General features: G+C 37.9%; 2 protein-coding genes across 3 annotated transcripts; one reads left to right on the top strand and one right to left on the bottom strand.

Moving 5' to 3' along the window:
* The first annotated feature begins 562 nt into the window (after nucleotides 1–562).
* On the top strand, nucleotides 563–17,882 carry nkpd1 (NTPase, KAP family P-loop domain containing 1). The gene is made up of 6 exons (XM_030161288.1): nucleotides 563–1,098; nucleotides 2,708–2,780; nucleotides 3,844–3,960; nucleotides 10,307–10,635; nucleotides 14,195–15,649; nucleotides 15,832–17,882. Exons 2-6 carry the CDS (start codon nucleotides 2,762–2,764, stop codon nucleotides 16,111–16,113), a joined length of 2,202 nt encoding a protein of 733 aa, XP_030017148.1. The 5' UTR covers nucleotides 563–1,098; nucleotides 2,708–2,761; the 3' UTR covers nucleotides 16,114–17,882.
* On the bottom strand, nucleotides 17,223–24,585 carry LOC115437918 (LIM and senescent cell antigen-like-containing domain protein 1). 2 transcript variants are annotated; one of them, XM_030161311.1, is made up of 10 exons: nucleotides 24,411–24,585; nucleotides 23,245–23,401; nucleotides 23,037–23,103; nucleotides 21,313–21,433; nucleotides 20,950–21,099; nucleotides 20,662–20,812; nucleotides 19,417–19,509; nucleotides 19,183–19,231; nucleotides 19,008–19,083; nucleotides 17,223–18,797 (listed from the first exon to the last, which is right to left on the bottom strand). In XM_030161311.1, exons 1-10 carry the CDS (start codon nucleotides 24,437–24,439, stop codon nucleotides 18,662–18,664), a joined length of 1,029 nt encoding a protein of 342 aa, XP_030017171.1. In that variant the 5' UTR covers nucleotides 24,440–24,585; the 3' UTR covers nucleotides 17,223–18,661. The 2 variants fall into 2 exon arrangements, with proteins under 2 accessions (XP_030017171.1, XP_030017181.1); XM_030161321.1 differs by having other exon boundaries at nucleotides 17,223–18,209; nucleotides 24,411–24,584.
* Between the last annotated feature and the right edge of the window lie 2,043 nt (nucleotides 24,586–26,628).

Genomic DNA, 26,628 nt, shown 5'->3' with positions numbered 1-26,628 from the left:
ACTTCATTTCAGCTACTGCCCTGGAAATGCTATATATTCCTCTCAGAAGTCTTGGTTTCAATAACATAATGACAAGGTCTGACATCTTCTGAATAGCGATTTGTACATGCATACGGACATTTCTGTTTATACCTGTAAATGCATCCTCATATCTGTGGGGACACATGTAAAATGTGGGACAAAAATGAAAAATGTCTCTCAAATTACCAAATCTTAAATCAGCATGTCTGTCTCTACCAAATGTAGGCTAAATACAAGGTGAGCTATTTACAACACCGGGTGAAGATGTTATTAAAAGAAGAAAGTTTAAGTGCCAAGATGTTGTTTAGTTTTGATTTAATTTATTAGGGACTTGTGTTGTGAGGTGTACTGCGACACCAGATGGAAAAAGTAGGCTAATGCAAAAAAAAAAAAAAAAAGTAAATATGCCAAGGGAAATTAGGCTTCTAGCTTGTTTTTCAAAGCTTGACTAACCAGTTATGTCATAACAAATCCTGCTCTGGGCAAAAAAGGCTTTGGTGCTGCTGCTTTGGCAACCTAACTGTTATGCTTGTCAGTTCAGGCCAGGCAGAGCAATCCAGCCATTCTCAACCTGAGGGACTCCAAACTAGGAATTCAGTTCATGAATCATGCAGACCCTAGGCTCTAGCATGAAATCACTCATTTGTTCCATTTTTCCATGGACAGAAAAAGTTGGACAGTTAACGCCAGAAGCTGCTACAAGAATGAGGATCTTTCTACCTTGTAATGCTTTAAGGAACTTCCCACTTCACTCAGATTCCATGAATAGAGAGAAGATTGGGAGCTGGAGTAAGGGGTAATGGATTGAAAAAGGAGAATAGAAGCAATGTACAGTTCCTTCTTTATCCTGTATGCAACCTCACTTCCTGGAACTCTGCAGCTGCAAGCATATGGTTATCAGGGATGTCTGCGTCCGATTTATCTCTTATCAGTGCAACAACTTTTATGGCACTTTTACAGTCTTGGTATAAAGTTCACCACAAGCGGCTGCATGGTCTTCTTTGTTTTCAGATGAAAGGAAACAAGTAAAAGCTAAATGACTATAAGCATCAGGACTGGCACTGTGAACTAGACCAGGTAAGCTTCTGCATGAGAATAGCATTCATGATTTTATTGGAGTGAACAGCGTAATTAAAAAAGACAACAGTTGCACCCACTAAGGATGTACATTAATTTTATCAAAAATGAAAGCGTATATTTGCCATGTTGTGTGTTTTTCATCTGTCAGACTGACTGTCTATCATGCAAGTGCAGGCAAATACTGAGAGAAAATATGTTGCCAACAGGAACAGAGGCTGGGTAATTCTAGGTAATGGAGTTTCATTGACACAGCAAAGCTGTTGACATTTCTATGCACATAAAAAGAACAGCTTGAACTCTTAGAGGGTACAAGCCCACGCATGAATGTCAGTATGCCGTTTTAAAACAAGTCTCTTCAATGTCTGTCAATCAAACCTCAGAAAAAAAACAAAAAAAACAATCACTCTCGAGTTGTGAATTTTTGTTTTTGCTGTGTAAGCAATCTCAAGGACATTCAGCCGACACACAGGTTACTTTCCACTGAGATGATTAGAAACTGTTATATTTAATACATAATCCTTAAGCAGAACTCCATTTATAGTGTGAGGCACAGTGAGTTTCTACACTGTACACAGTGTGTGTCGGTACTGGTTAATTGTTCAACTTCAAGACGTGGCTTTGAACAGTGGTTAAGATCCTTAGCTTCATAAAAAGGGAGCAAATCACAAATATTTAATCCAAACAAAATTCTTTTTAACTTCTCAAGAGACATGACAGAAGATATAGAGGCAAAACCATGAAGACATTAATCATAAATGCAACAGTATCTGAAAGCCTGACAACTGAAGTACTGCATTATATTCTATTATATTTTGACTTGTCATGTAATGCATTTTCACCATACATCAGTCCCTCCAGGATTTTGCATGCTTTGTCAGGCAGATTTCTGTGGTCTAAAATGTCTGATTTCATGGCAGCATTTCTAAAAAACTGCAATACATGTTCCAATATTTCAGCTGGTTTTGCAGTGAATTTGTAGGATTATGTGAAAAGATTATTTTTTTGCAAAGAAAGACTGGTTGTTCCAGTGAGAAAAATATAACGCTTTGTGTGTTATAAGTCAGCATATCAAACATTATAACAAAATATATTATATTTGTAGTCGAAAAGAGGGGTTTTATTCCACAAAATCCATTTAAAAGCTCACACTCACAGCGAAAACAGCCAGCACAGCCTTAATAAATAGCAAAATTCATTGGACGTAGTTGGTCATAACGACAATCTGTGCTCCTTAAAATACTCATGACCAAATATAAGTACATTAATATCAGTGGCTCAGTGAGGTCTACCATAATAAGTGAAACAAACAGGAAACTACAATGATCCCTGGTGAGTGAATAAAACTGCACAATTCAGAGATTTGGTTCATTTTCAACATGACATACAGTATTCCTGAAGAGACTGACAAAAGGTACACATTTATGCATAAAAATTCCAAGGGTGCGAGGTATTAAGTGTCTTCCAGCGTTCCTTAGAATGTGTCTCCCACCCCCATTGTTCAGATGAAAGCTACACCCACGCCTGCAGCTAAAGACAAAGGCCTCTTATAATCACACACTCCTCTGTTACCTGTGTGAGATCTCTTCTGTTTTGTTTTTATGCACAGATTAGGTCAAGGTGAATTCTCTGTGGAAGCTGGAAGTTCCACCAAAACATCATCATGTATAATCCTCCAAAAGGTAAGTTCTCTGAAACTAGCTGTGACAGTCTATACTTTCAGTTTCACTCTGTAAAATGCAATAAATACAATTGACTGAGTTGTATAAAATTACTTTCATGTATACTTCAGACACATGACTGTGAGTGAATCCTTGATTTTTCTAGATAAGACAATACTCAGTTATTTAATACTCACTCATTAATGTAATTATATATGATGAAGACACTGCAAGCTGTTTTATTGTTGTCAGCCTGACATTCTTTGGAGGGAATAGGGTGTTTGATGAAATAAGATCCCGACAGGTTTATTATTACATTGTTATGTTACTTTGATAAATTAGAAAAAAGGGGAAAAAAAAAAAAAATGTATATATATATACACACACACACACACACACACACACACATATATATATATATATATATTTTTTTTTTTAAAGTTACAAAATCAGCATTAGTAAATACAAAGAAAAGGCAAAAATTATAGTTTTGTTCAAGATAAAGGATAATTTTCCACACTTATAGATAATAAAGACATTCATTCTACAGCAAGTCTACTTTAAACTCATCTTCACCTTTGTAGATTGATAGTTAATCTCTAGAGGATAGAGAATACTGTGCACTATTTATCAAAATTTAATTTCTGATGTGCATTGACAATTGAGTTTCACTTTTTGTGCTAGATAGAGAAAATGAGATCAAAACGGTTCAAAAACAATCTTTATGAAACTATGAAAATGTAACCTTTACTGTATTATCTATGTTTTCAATATAAAGTGCAGCGTGTGTCTATAAATACTCAAGTATGTAAGAGATGATCCAATACTTGTACACATATATTTAGAAAGTTTCTGATATTCACAACATTTTCAGTGATTAATAGCTTAAGGAAAACTGCCACACACCTGCACTGTCACATTAATTTAGTTCAGACAAGCAAGAAAACTGTTGGCATGAGTACCTGTTTTCTGTTTGTTTGTCAGTTAATGGGTGTGTCAGATATTTTTCACCTCACTCATACAAATGTCAAATTTAAACGTGAAGTGAAGTTCATATTGTTTAACCATTTGGATGTCGTTACAGATGAGATATACTCGTATGCTCTGTCCAAGACGCTCACGAAAGTTTCATCACCTGCAACTGTAGGACTCTACTCGTCATGTCAGGACAGAATTAACATGATCCTCAGACAAATTGAGGGTATGTATACGTTTCACACAGCATATGAGTTTATTTTTAATATCCTTTAACCCATAAAGACCCAAACAGCCACCAACGACCAAACCCATCTACTGAGCTAAAATGTTTAACCATTTCATAACATGTGAATAATTAGTGTAAAATGCAGTTCTTCATTTTTTCACGGTCATCAGATATGACCCATTTGGACATTCAGAGACTCCATAGTTACCGTGGAAACATCATCATCTTCTGCGACATTCCTTCACCAGTGAAACCCATAGAGTTGGATCAATAACAGTGGATGGAGACACTTGGTTTATGTTCAGTTAATGATAGATTTTGCTGAAAAAGTCACTTTTTCTGCTGTTTTCTCTGTTTTTGTTATAATAACCCTCAACTTTAATCTGAGTTTTTACAAACATCTACATGACCAGAAAATTAAATATAGGAAATTACCTGGTTTTCACTTCAAACCACAAAATACAGAGGATAAAGTTTTAATAAATGATAATAAATCTCTTAAGAAAGGTTAAATATAGAGAAAAGTTCATTCGGGAATTGACACAAAAGTAGCGCTGGGTCTTCATGGGTTAAAGGGGTGTTATACAGTATTGATATTCCAAACTATTTAGAGTGGGGGAAGTCACATATCAGAACACACCCACAATGAAGAAAACCACCAACGAATCAACACTACGTCTCCACAGTGTGCTGCTTACTGATAAAGTAATTACAATTATTTAAGATTATTCACATATGTGTATTACAGTATCATCAAGTTTTCTCAGTTAATCTCAGTCTATTTTAACTGCACTAAGGATGTGTTTGGAATCGAACAAGGTCAGAACTGTCACATATTAGTCTGAACTGTGGATCAACACAACACAATTTTCTGCTCCCACTGCCTGAAACAACTTACAGAAGATAAAACTGAAGGAACTGGACTCTTGAAATACATTCAAAGTCATCCTAAATTAATGGGAAAAAGATAAATCCGGATGTAATGTTTTTCTAATTGATTGAATTGGGTTCTGCTTTGCAATGCTTTTAAGAAACATTGTTGCTATATTTTTAGTTTTTAAAATAATGGTGGTGTTTTGTTCAAAGTTTTGTGTTTTATGTATAGTTTTAAAACTGACTTTTATTGTGTTTTACATATATTTTTAGTGTGGATGTATGGCTGTGATGTCTGTGATTGCTATTTCTATAGGGGTGGCCGTGGCTGTGGCTCAGTTAGCAGAAGGGTCATCCAATGACCAAAGGGTGCTCCCAGTAGGGTCTGGCAGCGCCCTTCTGGGCCTCACATTCATGCCTACCTTGGACACCATGAAGGTGTATAAAATGCGCTATATAAATGCAGTCCACTTACCATTTCATGTAACTTCTGCTGCTGTCTTGGCCCTCTTGAAAAAGAGATTTTTAATCTCAATTAGCTTTTTTCCTGGTTTAATAAAGGTTAAATAAAAAGATTAAAAAACACACTCAGAGAACTTAGCAAAGATAACAACATCACATAATAACTTAATATCTTCATAAACCTCATAATCTAACTCACCCGTGTAGAAGAAATCCTGCTATTTTAGCCTCAAACTCCGTTCTTTTCATTCAGAGTTGTGTCCATTGGTGAAAACAACAGAAATGCTTTTATTTATATGTCTTTGATTCCGAAAGTTGTTTCTTGTTGGTTCTCATGCTTAGTGTTTTCGTCACCATGGCAGACCAGCAGAGTGATTCACTACTCCCTCTAGTGGTCACACACTTTTGCAGTGACATGTCAGCCTGAGGCTCAATCCAGGTCATATCTCAGCCCTATGTTACATTAACACTTTTGACATAATATCAGAATGTTTTTTTTTCTTCTACTAATTATAATCTAATGATACTTTTAGGTCTTTATGGTATTTTATAATGAATAAATGCTACATGGGAAGATGTGAAGTCCCACCCCTTTTGGTTGTGCCCCTCAGGGCTTCATTTCAGAGAAAAAATTGTATTAAATTACCAAGAGACAACTAATTCTTTTATCCTGTTTTAACTCTGCTGTGACGGACAAATATGGTGTTTATCGCTTTAAAACAGTGGCGCTCAACTGGGGGGGCGTGAGCACATGGGGTGGGGGTGGGGGGTTGCAAGTGACATCGTCGTGCATGCTCGCAGGTGTGTTAGCTACTACAATTGTACATCACGATAGTGGTGGACAGATCGATCCAAATATCGATAGTATCGATACCAAGTCAGTATCGGTATAGACTGATACTAGTATGCTGAGATTGATACTTTATTTTCACTTTTTCTCTTGTACATGTAGCAGCGGTTTTGTCAAAGAGGCCACAACCAAGTCGCCGGACTCGCTGCTTGTGTCTCAGTGCAGAGCAGGCACACTTTGCTTCTCCTCCCCTTCTTGTGTTTGGATGTTGTGCCGTTACGTGACTCAGCAGCGCAAAGTAAACAAGCAAGCTGCCAGCTCAGGTGTGCCCACGCACAACGCATGTTCAGACTGAGACATAGAGCAGAAAAAATGGCATGGAAGAGGAGTGCCATGTGGTTATATTTTCAGGCCAAAAATGAGACAACAGCAAGCTGAATAATTAATAAAAAGGCTATACAGTACAGATAATTCATTTTTTAAATTTTTTTTTTAATTTTTGTATTGCAGCTTCTGAACACTACCCGAAAAAATTATCTGTTTCAGTTTGTTTTCCAGTGATCATTTTGTGCACTTTGTTAATTTAAGAAAAAAATTCCAGAAATGACAATGTATGGGAAAAAATTGTTTTGTTACTGTTCTATTGTTTCTGAAAGAAACTTCTTTTGATAATAAAGTATTTTATATTTACTTTGCCCTAATTCTGTCCTGGGTTTTAACTATTTAATGATAAAAAAGGAAACATCACAGAACACTTAAGGTCATGAAAATTAATTGAGATTTAGCAATTTGACAATGCATCCACCTTAATTATCGAAACGTATTGGTATTGGTATCTGTATCGATATCTGCGATATTGGCCCTGTGTTTACTTTGTACTGGATCGATACCAAAATATGCAGTATCAAACACCAGTACATCTCAACATTGTAAATCACTTGCCCCCCCCCATGATGCCATTACTGGGGCATGGTTCAAAAAAGAACCCTGCTTTAAAAGATAATTAGAAAAGCACTCGGAGAGCATAGACCATCGCCAAGGTAGATCAGTGCCCCCCCCCCCCCCCCCCCCCCCCCCCCCCCCAAATCACCACCAAAATTGAATCATTTGTTCCTTGTGCCAGTATCAACATTTCCTGAAATTTTCATCCAAATCCATCCATAACTTTTTGAGTTATCTTGCACACAGACAGAGAAACAGACAAACAAACCAACGCTGGCAAAAACAGAACCTCCTTGGTGGAGGTAATTATACAAGCCAAGAAAGTCACACTGTTGTATAATTCTTAAAGTATACTGTGAAATATGTAAATAGAATGACTACAGACCTGAAAGTCATACAGGAAATGTCTTTGTAACTTTATCTGTCTTCGATCTGTTCAGAGTCACTGGATTTGTGTCTGCAGCTTCAACATGACCAGACTTATAGTGATTTTTACTGTGACCTCACTCTTGAGGAATGAGGTGAAATATGCCAAGGCATAATGAGCCTTTTCTTCACAAATCTAAATGTTACTTTGCTCATTTTAACACAAACTGTGACTTTTTTTTATCTTGTAAAAATATCTTTTAAATCAACAATCATCATATGTGTAAATGGTGACACAATTCAAACAGGATCAAAAAAGTTCTTGTCTCAGCTCTGACCTTCATTCATACGTTTTTCCAGAGTTAGACCCAATGGGACAAACAAAGGATTTCAGCTCTCTATAGTTCCTTTTAGTGATCATAGTTACCATCTCATTAAAGTATGCACAATAATATACCATATATTTTAATGTGCAGCTGAAACAACAGTATTGGACAAAAAGTACAAATTCAATCGTCTCACCTCCACTATACTAAGGTTATTTTACAGAATGAGGCATTGAAAGGACTAAATGGAATGTGTGGAGCTCCAGTGGAAGGTAGCAAAGAAAAAGAAGAGTCTAAGGTTGTTCTTTTGTGTTATGGTGAAGGTCTCGCTGTATACATGTTCTGATGGGGTTTTTTTTTTAACCATGGCAAGTAGTTTTGAACATGAAGAGCCATGTTAGGTTCTATAAAACAAATATATTCTGTAATTTCAGAGTGAAATACTTTTAATGTAAATACAGCTTTCACATGTGAACTTCACATGATTGTTTATAATTCTGGGAACTTTTCATTTTTACTCCTTACATGTTCAGGTTGACTATAGTTTTAATCAGTTTGAAAATCTTTCTTGAGATTTGGTTAGCTTTTGACAAAAACAGCAAGTACAAATGTCCTTCAGAGGGCTACTTTTTAGTTTGAGTGCTTTTCAGAGCCCATGTGTTTCAACTTTCACCTTAGTTAAGAAGTTGAATCAGTACATTTTTGCACATCTGCACTTCTACTTGAGTAAAGAGTGCGTGTGCTTTTGCCCCAAGCGTGTAATCTGTTTTTGTTTGTTTTATTGCACATTTTGTCCGATAATGATTTGGCAAGTACAGCCATGCATGTGATTCTGCGCCTCTGATTGTTCTAAGAATTAAATTAAATGGTTGTGGGCGGCTGTGGTTCAGCTGGTGGAGCGGGTTGTCCAATGCCCAAAGAGTCGACGTGTTCGAATCATGTCTCTGACTGTTCACATGTGAAAGTGTTCTTGGGCAAGACACTGAACCCTAAATTGCTTAAGTGCCTTGCATGGCAGCAGCCACCCACTGGTGTACGAGTGTGTGCGTGAATGGGTGTGTGTGAGGCTTTGTAAAGCGCTTTGGGGACCATGAGGGTGTGGAAAATATGCTATATAAGTTTGTTTTAAAGGAGTGATATTTTGCTTTTTTTTAATGGAATTCTGGGCGATATGGCGGTGCAGTGGATAGCACTCGTGCCTCACAACAAGAAGGTCCTGGGTTCGATTCCAACACCAGTCGACAGGGGTGGGACCTTTCTGTGTGGAGTTTGCATGTTCTCCCTGTGTCTGTGTTCTCTCTGGGTACTCCGGCTTCCTCCCACCATCCAAAGACGTGCACCGATAGGTTAATCGGTTAATCTAGATTGCCCATAGGTGTATAGGTCAGCCCTGTGATGAACTGGCAAAATGTCCAGTTTGTACCCCACCTTCACCCTTAAGTAGCTGGAATAGCCTCCAAGTGACCCCCGTGACCCTAGTGAGGAAAAACCGGGTTCATAAAATGAATGAATGAATGAATGAATAAATGGAATTATGTATTTTTTTATTATTATTATTATTATTTTTTTTAATTCTTTGTTTATTTGGAAAAGCACAATTTACAAAACTTCTGTTACATGTACAGTTCAATTTCTGTGCATCACATAAAAAAATGCTTCTCCAAGATTTTTTGTCATATAAAGAACAAATGAAACAAGAACATACATCAATCAGGAACAGTTTATAACAAGTTAAACTTCCTAGGCAGGGGTCTGTTAACAAGACCCTTTACAGCTTCTAAGTTGCAGCCAAAAGGGAAAATCCTCCTAAACCTAGTATGGAGGGTCCTTATTGTTGACAGCCACCCGGATGTAGAAAAAAACCCAACAAACCTTATGATTCCATCGTCCTTAACTCAGCCCTTTATAGACCTGTCTCTGAGAAGTATAGCCAGGGGTGAAAAAAAAACAGAAAATCTTTCTGTTCTCAAGTAACTGGTGGTGATGTTCTCCTAAATGCCTGGAGCTTCTCTCTGTAGTTTTCTCCTCTTGCTGCACTGGAGGCACCCTTCTGTGACCTCATCTCTTTGGTGTTCCGACCGGAATTCTCCTGGAATTATGCATTTTAAAACATTTCCCTGTGGTCTACATAAACTGTAAATGCTCTGCTTGGGTCTGAATTCTTCATTCATTCAACTCCACAGGTCCATCTTCAACCCTATATCTGAGTAACGACACCAGAAACAATTATGTCGTACTCTGAGAAATGTTCATCAGAAGTCTTGACCTTATATGTGCAAATGTCGTGACGTAACTAGTTACAGACGTAACAAATTAAGCAGGAATTAAAACAAGTTGTAGAAATCCACTCGATTTTTGCCAAAATGAATATAAAGATAGCTTTGCAGCAGCTGGAGGGTTCAAATTCAAACTTTTTGAACTAGTTGGGTCCAAATACACAAATAAATGAACCAAAGACTAATAAAAGTTGGTTTAGCAGAATATGACCCCTTTAACACCTCTGCCTCATGTTGTCAATAATAATATGATGAATCCCAACAGGTCATCTATTTTACACCTTAATATTTTTTTCTTTTATCTCCAGTGTACACGAAGGAGGAAACTTCACAGATTGAGGAAGAATGCAAAAGAGAAACCAGGCCTCGCTCAGTGAAGACGTCAGTTACTGGCTTTCTGGCTCTCATTGGCCGGCTGCTCTTCTATAAACCCATTTGGACTGAGGAGAACCGGCACCACCGTAACATAAGGTTTATTTATGTGCATTTTAGTGCCTGGCATTTTGCAGGCAGTGACCTGTTGTGGGCAGGGTTGGCCATACGCTTGTTTCAGGCCATGCAGATGAACTTTGGGAAATTACACTTGGTACTGTACCGTGTGGCTCAACATGAAGAAAAAGATGAAGTCAAGAAAAAGGTTAGTGGATTGTTTTCTATTCACTTAGTTACTAAAAAAGGTTATAAGTCTAGGCTGTGGGAACATGTGGAAAAAAAATATCTGATCTATATTTTTTATCTACATACACTACTTGTCAACAGTGGTGGGAAAAAAGTTGCATTTGTCAGATATTAGATATTAGAATCACTCTTAAGTTGTTGAACTGCCAAGTTTTGTTCTATTCTCCAAACCCACATGCCCCCTTCTGCCCCTGCACAGTTCTATCAGGGTCAAAACTGGATGTTTCAGCAAAATAATGAAACACATCCAGAGCATGATGTTGACACTGTTAAGATTTGTTTTTTTTGTTTTTTTTTAAATCTTTTTTAGTAACAGTAAACAATAAATAAATACATTTCCATTTGTTTGTGTCTATCTGATGCAGCCACATTTCTTCAAACACAAAAAACCCACTTTTTTTTCTGCAAATATTTCATGATAATATTTGAGGTTGTGTAAAATTTTACGGCATCCAAAAGCTTTTTTCCACTACTCTTAATACTTAATTACCAAGTAACACCCTATCTCACAATAGTAGACACAAACAAACAAAAACAGGATCTCCTAGCGTCTTGTAGGTCTACTCTAAATCTCGCTGGGTTGCTTATACTTGTTTATGTGTAATCCTGCTGACAAAATGTATAAAATATAACCTCAGTGAGGCAAAAAAAAATCCCCAGTGCAAGTTCAAACAAGTATAATGAAGGTGCTCTTTGAACAGGAACATAAAACGTTCTAATAGAAATAAGACCTAAGGCATGCTCATGGCAAAAAGTTAAAAGGCATTAACTCAGATGGCGATTTCATGATGAAATTCTGAAAACATGGATTAAATACACAGGGGTTAAAACCTACATGTAGCCACATAAACTGCCTTCTTTGCGGTCTTGACCCTCGTTACCTTTTATCAGAGGGGTGCCATGGATCTTATTCCTTTCTGAAAACAGGTATGGAAGCTTCATAACTACAAATAATAATACTATTTTAATTATTTGATAGCTGTATAATTGAGGTTTACCTGAGGCTTTTTTTTTTTTTTTTTTTTTTTTTACCAACGTCCACATTCTTTTTTCTTTCAGCTCTCAGCTCCTCCTTTTGCTTCAGGCTATAAATTGGCTCAATAGAAAAACAGACTCAAAGGAACATTGTTTTTTAGAATGCATGCTGCTTATTTTTACAGCATTTAAATACAGTATGTACTTTCAGCGTCCACTCATTATCATACATGCTCAACACCTACTAAAATAGAATTTTCATTATGGATTTAGAGGCAATGCACACTTAAAATGACTAAAAACACAGTGATTTTAGGTCTGCCTCAATCAGTTTCTTAGTGTGGATACTAAGTAGTAAGTTAAAACATGCAGCTATTTGGGGTTAAATTAATGTTTCTGTCAAGCAAATTTGGTGAGTTTGAAGGGCTTGACAGTCTCACTTCCCCATCAGAAAGACTTGCCTGCCAGCAAGATAAAGAAGTGAAAATATTCTAACTATAGAATGTACTTAAATGATTCGATGTGGTTTGGTTTTAGACTCTTGTATGGCTCAGCGTAGGTGTCCTCTGATTCTGTGTCACTCTCGTCTCAACTCTGGCCTGGGGAATTCACTGAACAACTGCTGTTTCACACTTCCATGCCTCCCCCTCGCAGTCCTCTCTCTTTAGCACTTCTTAAGATCATGCAGGCGGTAAAGAGCAAGGGGCGAAGTTCCACTTAAAGTAGTACAACTTAGGAAAGGTATCAGTACATTGTGGGCTCATTAGAATATTATCAGGGGAGTCTGGTCATAGACAGTATTGTGAAGCTCTGAGTGAAGATGCCGTGACTGAAAAGGGAGCGTGGATGTCTGTAGGACATTCTGTGCCACATCATCCAGTTCATCAAGTTACTTGACAATATTGCTCACAAATGTCTGGCACACTGGAAGTTCATTAGAGTTCTTCAGTAGTGTTCAGGCAATAAGCAAAAGAAGATGTTCCATCCAGTCCTGGTATTGGAATATTAAGAGCTGCTTTTTAGCTTACCGGCCGACATGCTGTAAACTATTGTCGTCATGCAGCATCCGGCGTCGGCGTCTGTTGTCCGTTACAAAAATTTCAACCGTCTTCTTCTCCGAAACTATAATTCTGATTGACTTCAAACTTGGTATTCAGCTTCTTTATGATGATTGTGATGTCTGAGATATGGTTATATACATATAGAGTTATAGTTTATAGTTTATGGTACATGAAGTTCAACTGCATTAAGTAATGTTCCTGTGCCTTTAAGAGACATAGCCGGATGCACGGCGAGTGATGTAAAGCGCGGATGCAGATGTGTTGAGTAAAGCTAACCCACGAAGCTACCACGGTGTGATTATTGAGTCCACACAGACATAATAATGATGTCAACAAAAGTTAGTGAAATTATTTGGATCCGGATCTGATTCTGGATTTGGTGCGACTTTGAAAAATTTCCCCATTATAAGAGATAGGAAGTGGATCAATGCAATAACTCAGTAAATATAAATGATTCATTCATTCATTCATTTTCTGAACCCGCTTTATCCTCACTAGAGTCACAGGGGTCGCTTGGAGCCTATCCCAGCTACACAGGGGCGAAGGTGGGGTACACCCTAGACAAGTCGCCAGTTCATCGCAGGGCTGAACATATAGAGACAAACAATCACTCTCACATTCACACCTATGGGCAATTTAGATTAACCAATTAACCTATCAGTGCATGTCTTTGGATGGTGGGAGGAAGCCGGAATACCGAAGCCGGAGTAGTAATTTTATTTTGAAACATACAAATAATCTAAAGAGTGACACATGAAATCCTCCTAAGACTGACAATGAAAAACCATCTCTCTGTTGTTTACATCTCCATATTTCCTTATTTACATGTACATCAGTGCGCTAAGTCTGGTTCGAAACCTCTTTATCCCAGGGTTCAAAACATCCAGGCCAGGTGCGAACCGTCTCATGCTCCAAACGTCCATGGTACGAAAAGACCTGCTCCCATAAACGGCACAGGTGTTAACCACTGTCCTTCTGTGCAGGTCACAGTTTGAACAAAGCACACGTACATACAAAGGCAAGCGCAGTCAACTATGCATTTGTTTTCCCCTCAACATGGCAGAGACTGACCTAGTGCACCGGACATGTGACATCAGTGAATACCATCTATACTTCTGACATTCAGTGAACATCGCAGTCTCCTTATTGGTCCACACATGAAGTCAAACACAATGTTTTGCTATATTTGTTTCCATTGATGTTATTTGCTATTCATCAAACTTTTACAGCACTTTTTTCACAGTTTTGGCTTTTCCACTCAGTTTTATATATTTTGGTACAAAGGTACAGGTACAAAAAAATAAATCACAGTAATGTTTTTTTTTATTGTTTCAGGTCCTTTTTAATCTGTAAACTGAAAATGAGAATAAAAACAGATGGATGGAACTACATCTCTCCCATCCCTGAAACCCCATCACCAATGTGGCTATTATGTAATAGGGATTTTTCTGTTGTCTAAGTTTCATCTTTTTAATATTTCAGGAAGTGGCAGATTCTACCCATGACTGGAGGTCTAAGAAGCTGTGTTGCTGCCCCTTGTGGTTTCTCTTCCTCTGCATTCTTGTGCTACCATTAATATTATTAGTGCTCCCATTGACACTCAGCCTCCCTAAACCTGAACTAGAATCAGAACAGGCAGAAAATGGGACAGAAAGCCAGGTCAATGTGCTAGAAGGTCTAGTCATTGCCTCCCTCGGAGTCCCTGCAGCAAGCATTTTGAGATTTATATTTCTGATGGGTAAGAACCTCATCTACAGCCAGGAACAGAACATCAAAAAGGGAATGGACAATGAGAACGTCAGCATCAAACTAGGCTTCATGAATGAGGTGAGGAAGGAAATGTGGTTTCTGTCTCAGTTCATACAGTTCATGGAGGTGTTTGAGAGGAGAAGGATCCGAGTGGTGCTGCAGATCACAAATCTGGACCGGTGCTCACCCAGAAAAATCGTTGCAGTTCTGGACGCAATGAATATTTTGCTGTCAGACAAGGAAAGTCCATTTATTTCCATTCTAGCTGTCAATCCAGATGTCCTTGTACAAAAAGTGAATTTTGCAGATGGCTGCTTCAGCAAAGAGGACAGAGCTCATGCTTTGTTGAACCGCATTGTTACTCTGGCCTTCACTGTCCCACCACTGGATGATAACTCAAAACGCAGTTTATTCGACAGCCTGATCAGCACTTCACAAACCACCAAGGACACAAGCAAGACAGACAGTGAACACAGAACTGGGGAACCCAGAAAGTCTTCTTTTTTAGATATACCATCTGTTGAGATTACCTTTGAAGAAGATGAAACCATTCCATTAGATGATAAAAGAACACCGAATGTGAAAGAGGAGGAAGTCGAGGAATTGGTCAAAAGCATCCTGACCAGTGATGAGAGGAAGCTGAACAAGTACATATTAGAAAATGTCATGTTTATGAGAAGAATAATCAACTCTATGCGAGTGACTGTGATAATCATGAAGGCTTTGGGGAAAGAGCTCCCTCCATCAGAGGACATTGCAGCGTGGGTGGTCATGGCCAACCAGTGGCCTTGCCGCCTCAGTTGGATCATCCAGTGTGTGGAGGATGCTCAGCAGAGAGCCGACATCGATAATGACCACAAGGCCATAGATGGGTCAAAGACCTTATGGAAAGTCTTCAGCGAGTCCAAAGCTGAGCTGTATGTGATGAGGGCACAGATTGAAGACCTCCTGGAGGAGGATGGAGATCCTGAGATGTTTGAAAAATTGCTCAGAGTAGATTTCCAGTTTACAGTGAAGGACTTGAAGATGTTTGAGGTGGCGACGGTGAACTTGGACCGTACCATTAGAAAAGAGTTGGCTCAAATCAGAGGGACTTCCCGGCTGAAGGATTCTGGTTGGATGAGGAACCTGGCTCCATTGCCAATCGCAACCATTATTAATATGGAAACAGAAGATGTGTGTAAAGAGGTGAGGAGTGCATTGCATTTACTTTCGTCACAAAATTTTATTCAGTCATTTTTTTACTCAGCTCACATTAATGTTTGATTCTTGATGCAAATACATAAAAAAAAAATCAGTGCAGCCATTACATCAAAGATTTCCAACAAATCTATATTACTTATTAAAAATGTATTGTTGTCTTTTCATAGTTGGAGCGGATGAAGTTCCCTAGTAAGTACATTGATATTGTGAAAAGCAATGACCTCAGTGGCTCTGCGCTGGTTTTCGGTGATGCAAATGACCTCAAAGACCTCCTCGGCATGACGTTTGGAGAGTGGGCGACTTTCAGACTCCACTTCTTAGGTTTACCTCCACATCTCCTACCACAACCCAAGAACATTTTGCCACCACAGAACCATGTGTCCAGAATGCCCCTCTGTGCTGCCTTTCAATACTCCTCCAACCCCAACCTTCTTAACATCTGCAAATAGGAACATGATCCAAATTCCACTGAATAACCATCTGCATTAACTGGGAAAGTTTTGCAATTACAATACATGGACTGTGAACAGGAGTACATAGAATGAAACTGTATATGTACATGTAAACATCCCTTTAAGCTCATGTGATGTATATGAGCTGTGCTTGGCATTTGACATCAAATAAGCTCAGTAGGGAAATGACTCGACACCTGTTGTTTTCTTTAAAAAAGGTTTTCTATTCATCTTTTTTTTAATGGTTTTTCTGCTTGTTTGAGCATATCTTGTTTCTCGGCTTTGACTTTCTCTCTTTAAGGATGTAATGACTGTTCAGCAGCGACATTTTCAGACGAACAGCTTCCTCTTTTGATTGTCCATAGTTGGTGATGTTTACATTTCCTAATAGGTGGCTCATGCTGTATAAACACTGTCACTATGCTTCTGACCATCTGTATCTGCTAATGTAAACTCTAGCTGCAAAAACTACAGCTTAGATATATGCATAGTTCTTAGGATTACAATTAATTAGTCCCTTGGCTCACATCTGAGTGTAGATGCTTAAATGCCATGTTAGGAAATACATTTAGTGGTCACAGGTTTTCCCAGAGGGAGTTGTGTCTGTCAGTCCTGTCGAGATGACTAGTGTCACCTACATGTCACTGCGTCAGAGAAGGAAATGCAGCAGACAGAAATGATCACTGAGATAAAAATGCCAAACACAGCTATCAATTCAGCCTTTTTATATCCTTGCTACTGCTATAAAAATGTAGAATTTCAGTCTCACAGAAGCTATCAATATGAAGATCACTACATGTCTGCAATGCTCTGATGAGTCCATTACTTTCTAAAAGATAATAGCGGTGTGCTATTAACCATTTGTGGTAAATATAGAGGGTTAAGAAGACAAACAGTTCCCTTTTGCCAGTTTTAAGTGTTTGACATTTATGTGTTGGCTTGCTGCATTCCATGTGTGCATGATGTTGTTTTGTGAAGTCAGTGAATGTTTTTCGGGCCTGTGTTGTACATCTCAGATGCAGAGATGTGTGCCTCCATCTGATGCAGAACTTGAACAGGTGTTTCAAGGTTTATTTGGGTTTTTAGAAATTGACATCCGCCATGACTTGTTTATGAACACTTTATTGAATTTTTAGCAGAAAACAAATATAAATTGATGATTTATGCATATTGTACACCCTGCATCATGCAGAGAATTCAAATATTAATTCTGACAAATGCTGCAGAAATTAATACAGAAAAACAGCCCCATTATAAAAAAAAATGCTTCTCCATACTAATGCACTTTTGTTGTGTGGTATTTCTCATTTTAAATCATTTTTGCCGTTATAAGCATCCAAAAGTAGGCAACAGAGGCATTATGCTGACTCACAGTAATAGTTTAACATCAAAGTGTTCTTTATGTTAAATAATCAGCTGAACGTTCATTTCATCTTGAATTCCTTTGAACCATTTCCCTCAGGAAGATGCAAGCATAGCTGAAAATATCTGATACACACACCCAAGCAATTACAGTACAAGCAATACCATAACATTATCACACATACTGGACATATACAGTACGGTTAATATCTCCACACCAATAAGACAGAGGTTCCACTCAATACAATTTGAAAACTCTGGTTAAATTCTGCTCTCAGTAGGTACTTTGCTTCTCTAATAACATATTAAGGCATAACAGTATTTACCAGTTGCATTTTAACCATTGTTTGAAAGTTTAGACACATAAAATCAAGGCACAAGTGGAACTAAAAATATGCTAAAAAAGAGATTTCCAAAGAAAAAGAGGAGAGTTTAGTAAAACAGGAGAAATTTAGGAATGTACTAAAAAAAATTACCATATTAGGGGGAAAAAAACAAAACAATGATGTACTGTATAATACTGGGCCCTTGAGTAATGAAGCAGTTCTTATAGCAGGTTGGTTTTACAACAGTAGAGACAGTAGAAATACTTTCATGTTGTTCAGCCTGAAACTGTTTACTTGCGTCCTAAGGACTCAGCCAGCTTCTTGAGTCGTTTCTTCAGCTCCAGAGGAAACTTCTCATAGCATTTTTTACAAACAGGCTTCATGTCAAACTCGACAAATTTGTTCCTGCAAAGAAGCACATAAACTTAAGATCATGTGACAAGACTTCTTGTAATATAACATCTCTTTTACTACACATTCATACAGACTGACCATAAACCTGCATAAATAAAACTACCACTTAGGGCTGAAATCTTCTATTATAACAGTATAGTCACTACATTAAGTTGCCACAACTGTGGGATATGGATTTATCACAAAAATTGCCAAAATCTTCCTGCAGTAGATGGTTACTTTTCTTATTAAAACCCAAAAATTACATTTCAACCAAGGTTCCTATAAACTGTAATCTTATGATTTATATAAGTGACCTCATGATTTGCAGTACAAATCCAATACTTCACAACATTAATCCACATTGCCACAGGCTCTGAATTAAAGCTTAGGAAAGAAATGAAAAAGTGACACCAGGTCATGATGTCAAAGGCATACACAGTGTTGAGTTAAATAAAATAATTCTATAGACAGATAGGTTTTTTCTTGCGGTCTTTGGCATCACGTTCACGGCGGGCAAGGCGCCGTTTGAGTTCCTCAGGCATGCGCTCATAGCAGTGCTTGCATACTGGCCTCAGGTCAATTTCAACAAACTTATCTCTGAGTTACCAAAGGAGCAGCAGTTGAAGCACACAGACAGGGAAAGAGGAAGAAGAACGGGAAAAAAGAGAAAAGTTGGAGGAAAAGTAACAGAGAAACAAGTGTTAGGACTAGACAAGTCAGGCACATGGGTTAGAGAAAAAGACGACAATAACAGTTATTTTAGTGAAGTGTAAGTTAGTAAAAGTATTAATAAGCAACAGGACTTACTTGAGAGTGAGTTTTGTGTTGCAGGTGGAGCAGGAGAAACAACTGACACACCAGGCCTTGTTGAGAGCAGAGACCACTGAAACAGATACACAAGAAAATAAAGGATCAAAAATATAAGCCTGCCAAAAAACCCATCAGTTATATTAGATATGTGTTTTGTCAGAGTGATTCTCACCATCGCCTTCAATCACACGGTTGCAGTGATAGCACACGTCACCAAACAGCTAGACAACAGAGAGGGGGAAATATTTGCTATTTTTGAAACGATAAATAGTTTAACATACACATCAACCGACTTCTTTGGAAAATGTATGGGTAGATTGTAACATGTCATTCGTTTCAATTTTAGTAAACATGATAATTTGCATGTAGTTATTGCATGTAAAGAAAAAACAAAACTTGTTGTTACCTGGTTGTAGTGAGTCTCACAGTAAGCCAGACCTTTCCGTTCATAATGGCGATGACCAAGAAAGGGCTTCTCACACTTGGCGCACACAAAATGCTGTCAACACAAATGTTACAAAATGAATGCGTCAGATGATTTCCCATTAAACAGAACATGAGACCGAGTGCTGTGTGCAACCAGATTAACACACCAGCTGAGCATTTCTTTATGGTAGTCTGAGAGCATATAATGTTTCTCAAGTGAGCACATACAGAATTTTAGTTAATAACCATCTTTAGAATTTAATTGACTGCTATACATCGTTGACAGTCTTAAGTAGCTCAATGAGTAGAAATTTCAGTGGCCTCAGGACAGATGAACATATAACTTGAAGTGCTGCACTTTGCCTCAAGAGAAATCATATTTTTACTCGCATGTCTCCCACTCACTTAAATGAGCTCATTTACAGTGTTTTGATTCTAAAGTGGGTTCTTTAATGAAGCTAATTTTCCTATGCATAAGTAATGGTAAGTAAATGTGAAATTCAATAAAGATTTTATATCCCTTTTGTGGGAGGATGGTGTGTGACATGTACAACTAACTATAAGAAGGAGCCCGCTTGACATTTGTCCAGTGTTATTAACTTGACAGTAGCTTTTCTGAAAGCCTACTCACTGTAATCCATTCAGCAGTGGAAAGAGGGATTTTTCAATATTCAGTTTAGGATTAAATTAATGTGGTATGGTTGTGTCAGTTCATTTTTACCTCACCCCCTGAGGGTAAGGCAAGGGGTATTGTTTTTGGTTTGTTTTTTTTGTTTGTTTGTTACCACTCTTTATAGACTTTACAGACTGCCAGTGACCCAGAATAGATGTGGTTTCATTTTGGGAACAGTAAGTCAAAGTTGAAATTTTTTTTTTAATTTTTAAAACCTTTTGACTTCTCCCATTTACTCATAATGGGCAAAATTTAAAATGTTTATAAATATATCAATTTTGTTTCAATTTACATCAAACTTGGTACATATACAGAGGCAACTGATATGCTGACATCAGCACACACATAGACGTGATGACATCAGCTGGATCGATGCCAAAATAAGCTACAATATGTACGAGGGGCGGGGTTTGTTGTGCCTGGCACCACTTGTTGTCTTTCGTCTCAATATCTGTGATTAGTGACACAGGAAATAGCCCTTAAATTTGGGTAGCATCAAACAGAACAATGTGCCAAATATGCATCAACAAACTGCCATTGTTGTTCACTAACCTCCACGTGCCACTGCTTGCCCATGGCATTGACAACACGTCCCTCGATGGGTCTTCTACAGGCCCCACAGATAGGAACCCCCATCTTGTCATGGCAGGGTAAACAGTAGAGCTCTCCCTTCAGCTCCCTAGCTTCAGCAGTTAGCTCTTTACTGTGGGTAGACGAACAGTGATATTCATCAGACCAGAAGAAAAATTGGCTCTGAACTGGCCTTATAAAACAGGAATAACTCAATCTGCTTTTATTTTTCATTTCTGCAAAACAGTGGGTCGGATAAGTAATACTGACCCACAGTTGCTGCAGTTGAAATGGTCGGGGTGATATGGGTCGTTCTTAAAGATCAGCGGCTGCTCTTCAATGATGGCATGGCACTTCTGGCAGATGTACTTGCCAAGACCTCGTGCTTTCTCGCGGTTATGGCATGGGCGACACAGGTGCCTGAGGTAAGTAGAGGAGAACAAAATTCAAGGGTGTCAAGAAAGGAAAGTACAGTCTTAAATAATGCTTTGACGTATTCTGTCACAGATGCTCATGATTCCAATATTTGTTAGTTTGCAGAAGTGAGTGAGTCACCAGCCTGACGTGTTTAACCACCTGTTTTAAAGGCTGTCATACTGTTATATTAAGACCTTAATAGGATGGGATACTAACCTGCCAGCATTTTTGACAAACCCCACGTCTGCAAGCACAGCCTGGCAAATGTCACAGCAGAAGCAGTCGGGATGCCAACTATTGTTCATGGCCTTTATGACACGACCAATGATGAACTCCCCTGAGGAGAAAGATAAGTGAGCGATCACCCTGAGGCAAGCTGAAGTTAGAAGTTTCCTGTATTTGCTGAGGAAGGAGTATTTTCTAGGTAATGTATAGTAGTTACTAATGAGCACTCTATTATGCAGACTTCAGTGTTACTACAATGCCCTACAGTGATACTATAATGTTCTCAAAGAGGTGCTTAGATAAAGAATCCATTTTAATTATACAAGAACACACAGTATAACTTAAACGTTTTTTGCCCTTTCCTGGATGAAATCACGCTGTATTAAAGAAAAGGTTACAAAGCACTTACATGAATCATGGGTGAAGAGAATTTAAAGGTTAGTTCAGATTAATTCAAGTGGGGTTGTATGAGGTACTTATCCATAGTCAGTGTATTACATGGAGTAAATGGTGATTAGCAGGGCCCCAGTTTGGAGAACCAGACAAGAGAACCAACATGGGAGCTAAGGAATGTCCTGATGACGTGGGTGCCAGCAGTATATTGTATTTTAGTCACCTAAAAAACTCTGTATCGGTTTAAATCTATGCTATATTTCACTGCTTCCCCTTTCCATCAGACAGCTTGTTCCACAGGGGAACTAAAGTCATTATATTGTACTCTTCAGAGCCACCAGATTTCACTGACAAAAAAGCAATGTGACATTGGACATGAATTTTGCTGGTCTACCACTGTCTCAATCAGTTAGTTCATGTTAATGTGTGACTTTGGTGTTAGTTCGGATCCAAACTAGCATACTAACCAATTAAGGCAGTGATATGATAGCAACTCCTATGTAAAATGTTTTCCAAGCGAATCCCTGTGGCAGTGGAAAAGTACTTCAGGGCATCAGTTCCCTTTCAAAAATGTCTGTGTTGGTTGGGACTAGGCCAGTGCCATCTAACATCGGCCTTACTAAGACTGTGGATAACAATATGACCACACATTAAAATCCACAGACTCTTTATAGGGTTCAATGACTGCAAAACAATTGTAGAAAAGGGATGTTAATTCCACATGCACAGTAGATTATAATCACAGATATGGGTGACAACTTAAAGGAAAAACCTGACTGTAGTTGTTGCCCCCATCCATTGGCCACAAGGAGCACTGAATGGTTTGTTGAAGTTTATGTGAATTACATGGTATGAACTTCATAGTCACTAGATCTCAACCCAAATGGACACTGGTGGACAATTTTAGACCGATGTGTTGGACAGCGTTCGACTGCAACCATGGAGAAGCAATGCCACTATGGTCGCTTGGTGGCCCAGCACTCTAGTTTAGTACATTAGTTTTTCCTTTAATTTGTCACCGGCCTGTATGTCTATGGAAGCTTTGAACAACTGCTTAGTCAGTTTTTCCTGTATGGATATACTACATGGATATAGAAAGCCATAAGTTTATTTGACAGTGCTGAAAAACAAGCCAAGAAATTTCAAGTCCATAGCCTTTTCTAGCCCTACAGCTAAATGTAATGAAAAGCCAAGGTACATTTGAAATGTGTTTTGTACCAGATGCAAATTAATACAACTCTGTGTCAAATCACCATAGTCCAAATGTATCAGAATACAAGTAACTGGATAAATGGGATTTGGTGAGACCCTGTAACACTCACCACACTGGTGACAGCAAGGAGCAAAGAGCATCTGGAAGTCATGCTCACAGTATTTCCTGCCTTCAAACTGTAAAAGAAAATTCAACACATAGTTTATATAAAGAATACCACGGCAATTACAAATACAGAGGAATATCTATCGCTCATCACAGTATTAATTGATGAGACATGTCCAAAAAAGCCAAAGAAGGAAATGTGAATAAGTTACCTCATAGAAGAGCCCTTCTGGGAACTGCTGGAAACACTGGGCACACACGAAGCACTGCTCATGGTACAGCTCTCCATTACTATTGACAATCTTTTCAGTTGGGCCAAAGCCACTTTTGCATCGCTCACAAGCCGCACTGGCAAGGGCATTAGCAATGCTATTGGATGTGAAAAGAAAATACATTAGAGCTTTCTTCAGCAGAGAGAGCATGTAAAATATTGGGCTGACAAACAACTGGGATGCAAGGCCAGAGCAATGTTTATCATTTCACACATATCTCATCTATTAACTACTGTGCCTGTTAGAGCAGCTGTTGCAGTGGAGAATGGAAATAATGAGTGAATCAGTGGGGGAACTCACTAACTCTCTTACTCACTGCACAGCCACCACCTAATTTGGTAAGTGAAGACAGGACTGAGACTAACAGAAGCCTGGTGTGCAGACTCCCCAATGATCAGACACACACAGATTTACAGTAGAAAACTAGAGAATGAAGCATGTAACTGTTTTAAACACTACCTGAATACTGTTTTTCAGCTTTTATGAAATGTTCACAACATAACATCAAACTGGACGTGACTATAACAGCTATAAAAACCAATAATAGCTCTCCCACAGTTCATTTAATAGTAGTTTCTTTTTTATAGTAACTTCAACTTATAGGCTTCTCCTGGTGTAGTCAATCTATTACAATCACACGTTACTGTATATCTAGTCTGGTCAGTCAGATCTGAAGGCTTGAATAAGAATAAGTTATTGTAATAGAGGTAATAGTGGTAGTAATAATATCAAAAACACACGAGTACAACTTCGTGTCTAAACGAGACCACACAGCTAACAGCTAAGTAGCATGCTAATCTTGTCTGACAGAACATTATAAGGCTAACGCTAATTTCTAAGCTCCAATAATGAATTAAAGCTTAACTGTCACTAACAAACTATCATTCTGCAAACCGTCGAATGTACTTTTACAGACAATTAACCTTTTATTGTCGTCTACAAAGTGGTATTTATGCTCGCAGTGTGGCTAGCTAACTTCAACTGACTGCTTACGTTGATTAGCAGATGTAGCTTTAGCGTGCTAGCTTCCAAAGCTAACACAGCCTATAACTACGTTACGCTGGCGATTGTCACAGATTATTACGTCCCTAAATCAACAGTCTTACCTGCCCGTCATTCCAGCCACACCCAGCATCACCTCTCAGCGAGACAATGTTAGAGACGTGGCGAAGTTGATAAATGAACGGCTGTGTTTGTTTCCGCCGAGCCTCCAAAGTTAAGTTATGGGAGGACAGACCCGGGTTGTGTTGACGTCCACTCCCAGCTGAGCCGAGCTGGCGCGAGCTGCAGTCTGTCCACCCACACCATGTGTGTCCACGGGTGACTCACAAACACTGGGTGATAAAGTTTAGTTTTTTTTATTTCAAATATATTACAAGTATTATTATTATTATTATTATTGTTATTATTACTATTATTATCATCATCATCATCATCATCATCATCATTATTATTATTATTATTATTATTATTATTATTATTATTATTATTATTATTATTATTATTGTTTTATTATTATTATTATTATTATTATTGTTGTTGTTGTTGTTGTTGTTACTATTATTATTGTTATTATTACTATTATTATTATCATCATCATCATTATCATTATTATTATTATTATTATCATCATCATCATTATTATTATTATTACCTTGAAATAAAATTTTTCATACCCTTTAATACCATAGAAAATATATAATTTTCCTCCTTCTTAAGCTAAATAAAAAAAAAAAAAAAAAAAAAAGCATTGATCCAAAGCTAAAAAACATTGATTAACCCTTTCATGCATGAATTATGAGAACCTTAATCAAGATTTTTTTTTTCCCCGAGTGTTTTTATTCCTCTTTAGGCATGAGAAAAATAATGTGATTGAAATTTTTGTTTTTTATGAATCTATTTTTCATGGAGTCACAAAAATCTCCACTCAGCTGGACACCATGTGTTTAATTTTTGAAGCAAAAAAACATGCATTTACTGTCACACTGTGTGAAAACGATGAAATAAATGTTTTTTTAATGTTGCTAATCTGATGTTTTCTCACATTTTAACTTACTATAATAGTAGTTATTACTCACTCAAATAATATGCAAAAAACAACAAAACACAACACTTAAAAAAAACCCTGTTCATTACAGTCTAATAATTAGCAATTAATTTACACTCAAATATATTGCTGGAGATTAGGTTTATCAAGAACAGGAATGTTACAATTACGGTATGAATTGCAGTGTATTATGGGATGGTGCATAAGTATCCACTGTGTTGGTTGATATGCAAGTAAAACAACAAAATCCATGAATATACAAGAGAACAGCTGTAGAATAACTGTCCACTGGAGTGACAACTGTGCATGAAAGGGTTAAGCAAAAACACACACACACACACACACACACACACCCTGAAACAATTCATTGTTATGTCATGACCTGTATCAACACACAACAGGAGCAAGTCCAGTGTTCAAACTTAACAAAACTGTGAACATCTTCAAAGCTAAAAGTATTTACAGGAAAATGAAACTATTCCATTACATGTAAAGGTTCTGCAGATGTAGAAGATGCAGTGGGGCTGAAGAATAAAAGTATTCTTACATAAATCACGTTGGGTCAATTTATTATTTGTTTCTACATATTAAGAAGCTTGAGGACATAGTTGCTGTTTGCAGCTCTTTCACCACTAGACTCTTACTTCCAGTGCAAGAAGAAGAAGCAATACCGCAGGTCATTCCTTCCCACAGCCGTCAGAATATATAAAAGTTCACAGTAAATCCCCTCATATCACATCAATACCAACACCACATGCATCTATATTGTGAATATGAAAATAATATGAATATATGTACAGAGCATGAACTATAAATAGCAGATTCTTATCTTATTTTTGTGAAAACAAAAGTTTGGGAGGCATCTGGGGGAGGTGAGGCAGTACATCCCCTTCCTCTGCTGTAGATCTGCCCCCAAGTCAACTACTCAACATAAAATAAAGTTAATTTTTTCATATTTTTATACTTACTTATTACTGACTACAGTTATTTCATATTTTAATAATTAAAGTGTGCGTTGCTGTTAATTTATCTTAAAGTTTTGAAAGCATAATTCCTTGTGGTGCAGTATTTCACAGTATGGTATTGTTACTGTCTGTACTAGTGTAAAGGATCTGAATAGCTCTTCTGCTACTGTAAACATGGACTGTATATGCCCTGACAGGCCAAAGCAATCACCACAAACATCAATAGAAACCCTCCACAGAGCCACTGCTTCACTTGTGTCAGCCCTATATGTTCAGAAAATCACCTTGGAGAGAATCTTGATAGATCTCAGC

This window comes from Sphaeramia orbicularis, chromosome 3 (assembly GCF_902148855.1).
Source record: "Sphaeramia orbicularis chromosome 3, fSphaOr1.1, whole genome shotgun sequence".
Classification (NCBI taxonomy): Eukaryota; Metazoa; Chordata; class Actinopteri; order Kurtiformes; family Apogonidae; genus Sphaeramia; species Sphaeramia orbicularis.
Note: the sequence above shows the minus strand (reverse complement) of the source record. Positions and strands in the feature narration are given on the sequence as shown.

Bases quoted from the DNA above. Each gene is read 5' to 3' on its own strand.
- nkpd1 (XM_030161288.1), top strand. The intron at 3,961-10,306 runs GTATGTATACGT...TTTTATCTCCAG, and splicing joins GATCCTCAGACAAATTGAGG to TGTACACGAAGGAGGAAACT. The intron at 10,636-14,194 runs GTTAGTGGATTG...TTAATATTTCAG, and splicing joins AAGATGAAGTCAAGAAAAAG to GAAGTGGCAGATTCTACCCA.
- LOC115437918 (XM_030161311.1), bottom strand. From the start codon at position 24,439: ATGCTGGGTGTGGCTGGAATGACGGGCAG. The intron at 21,434-23,036 runs GTGAGTGTTACA...CTTTCTCCTCAG, and splicing joins TCCTTGCTGTCACCAGTGTG to GGGAGTTCATCATTGGTCGT. The intron at 19,510-20,661 runs GTTAGTGAACAA...TTGTGTTGACAG, and splicing joins GCAAGCAGTGGCACGTGGAG to CATTTTGTGTGCGCCAAGTG.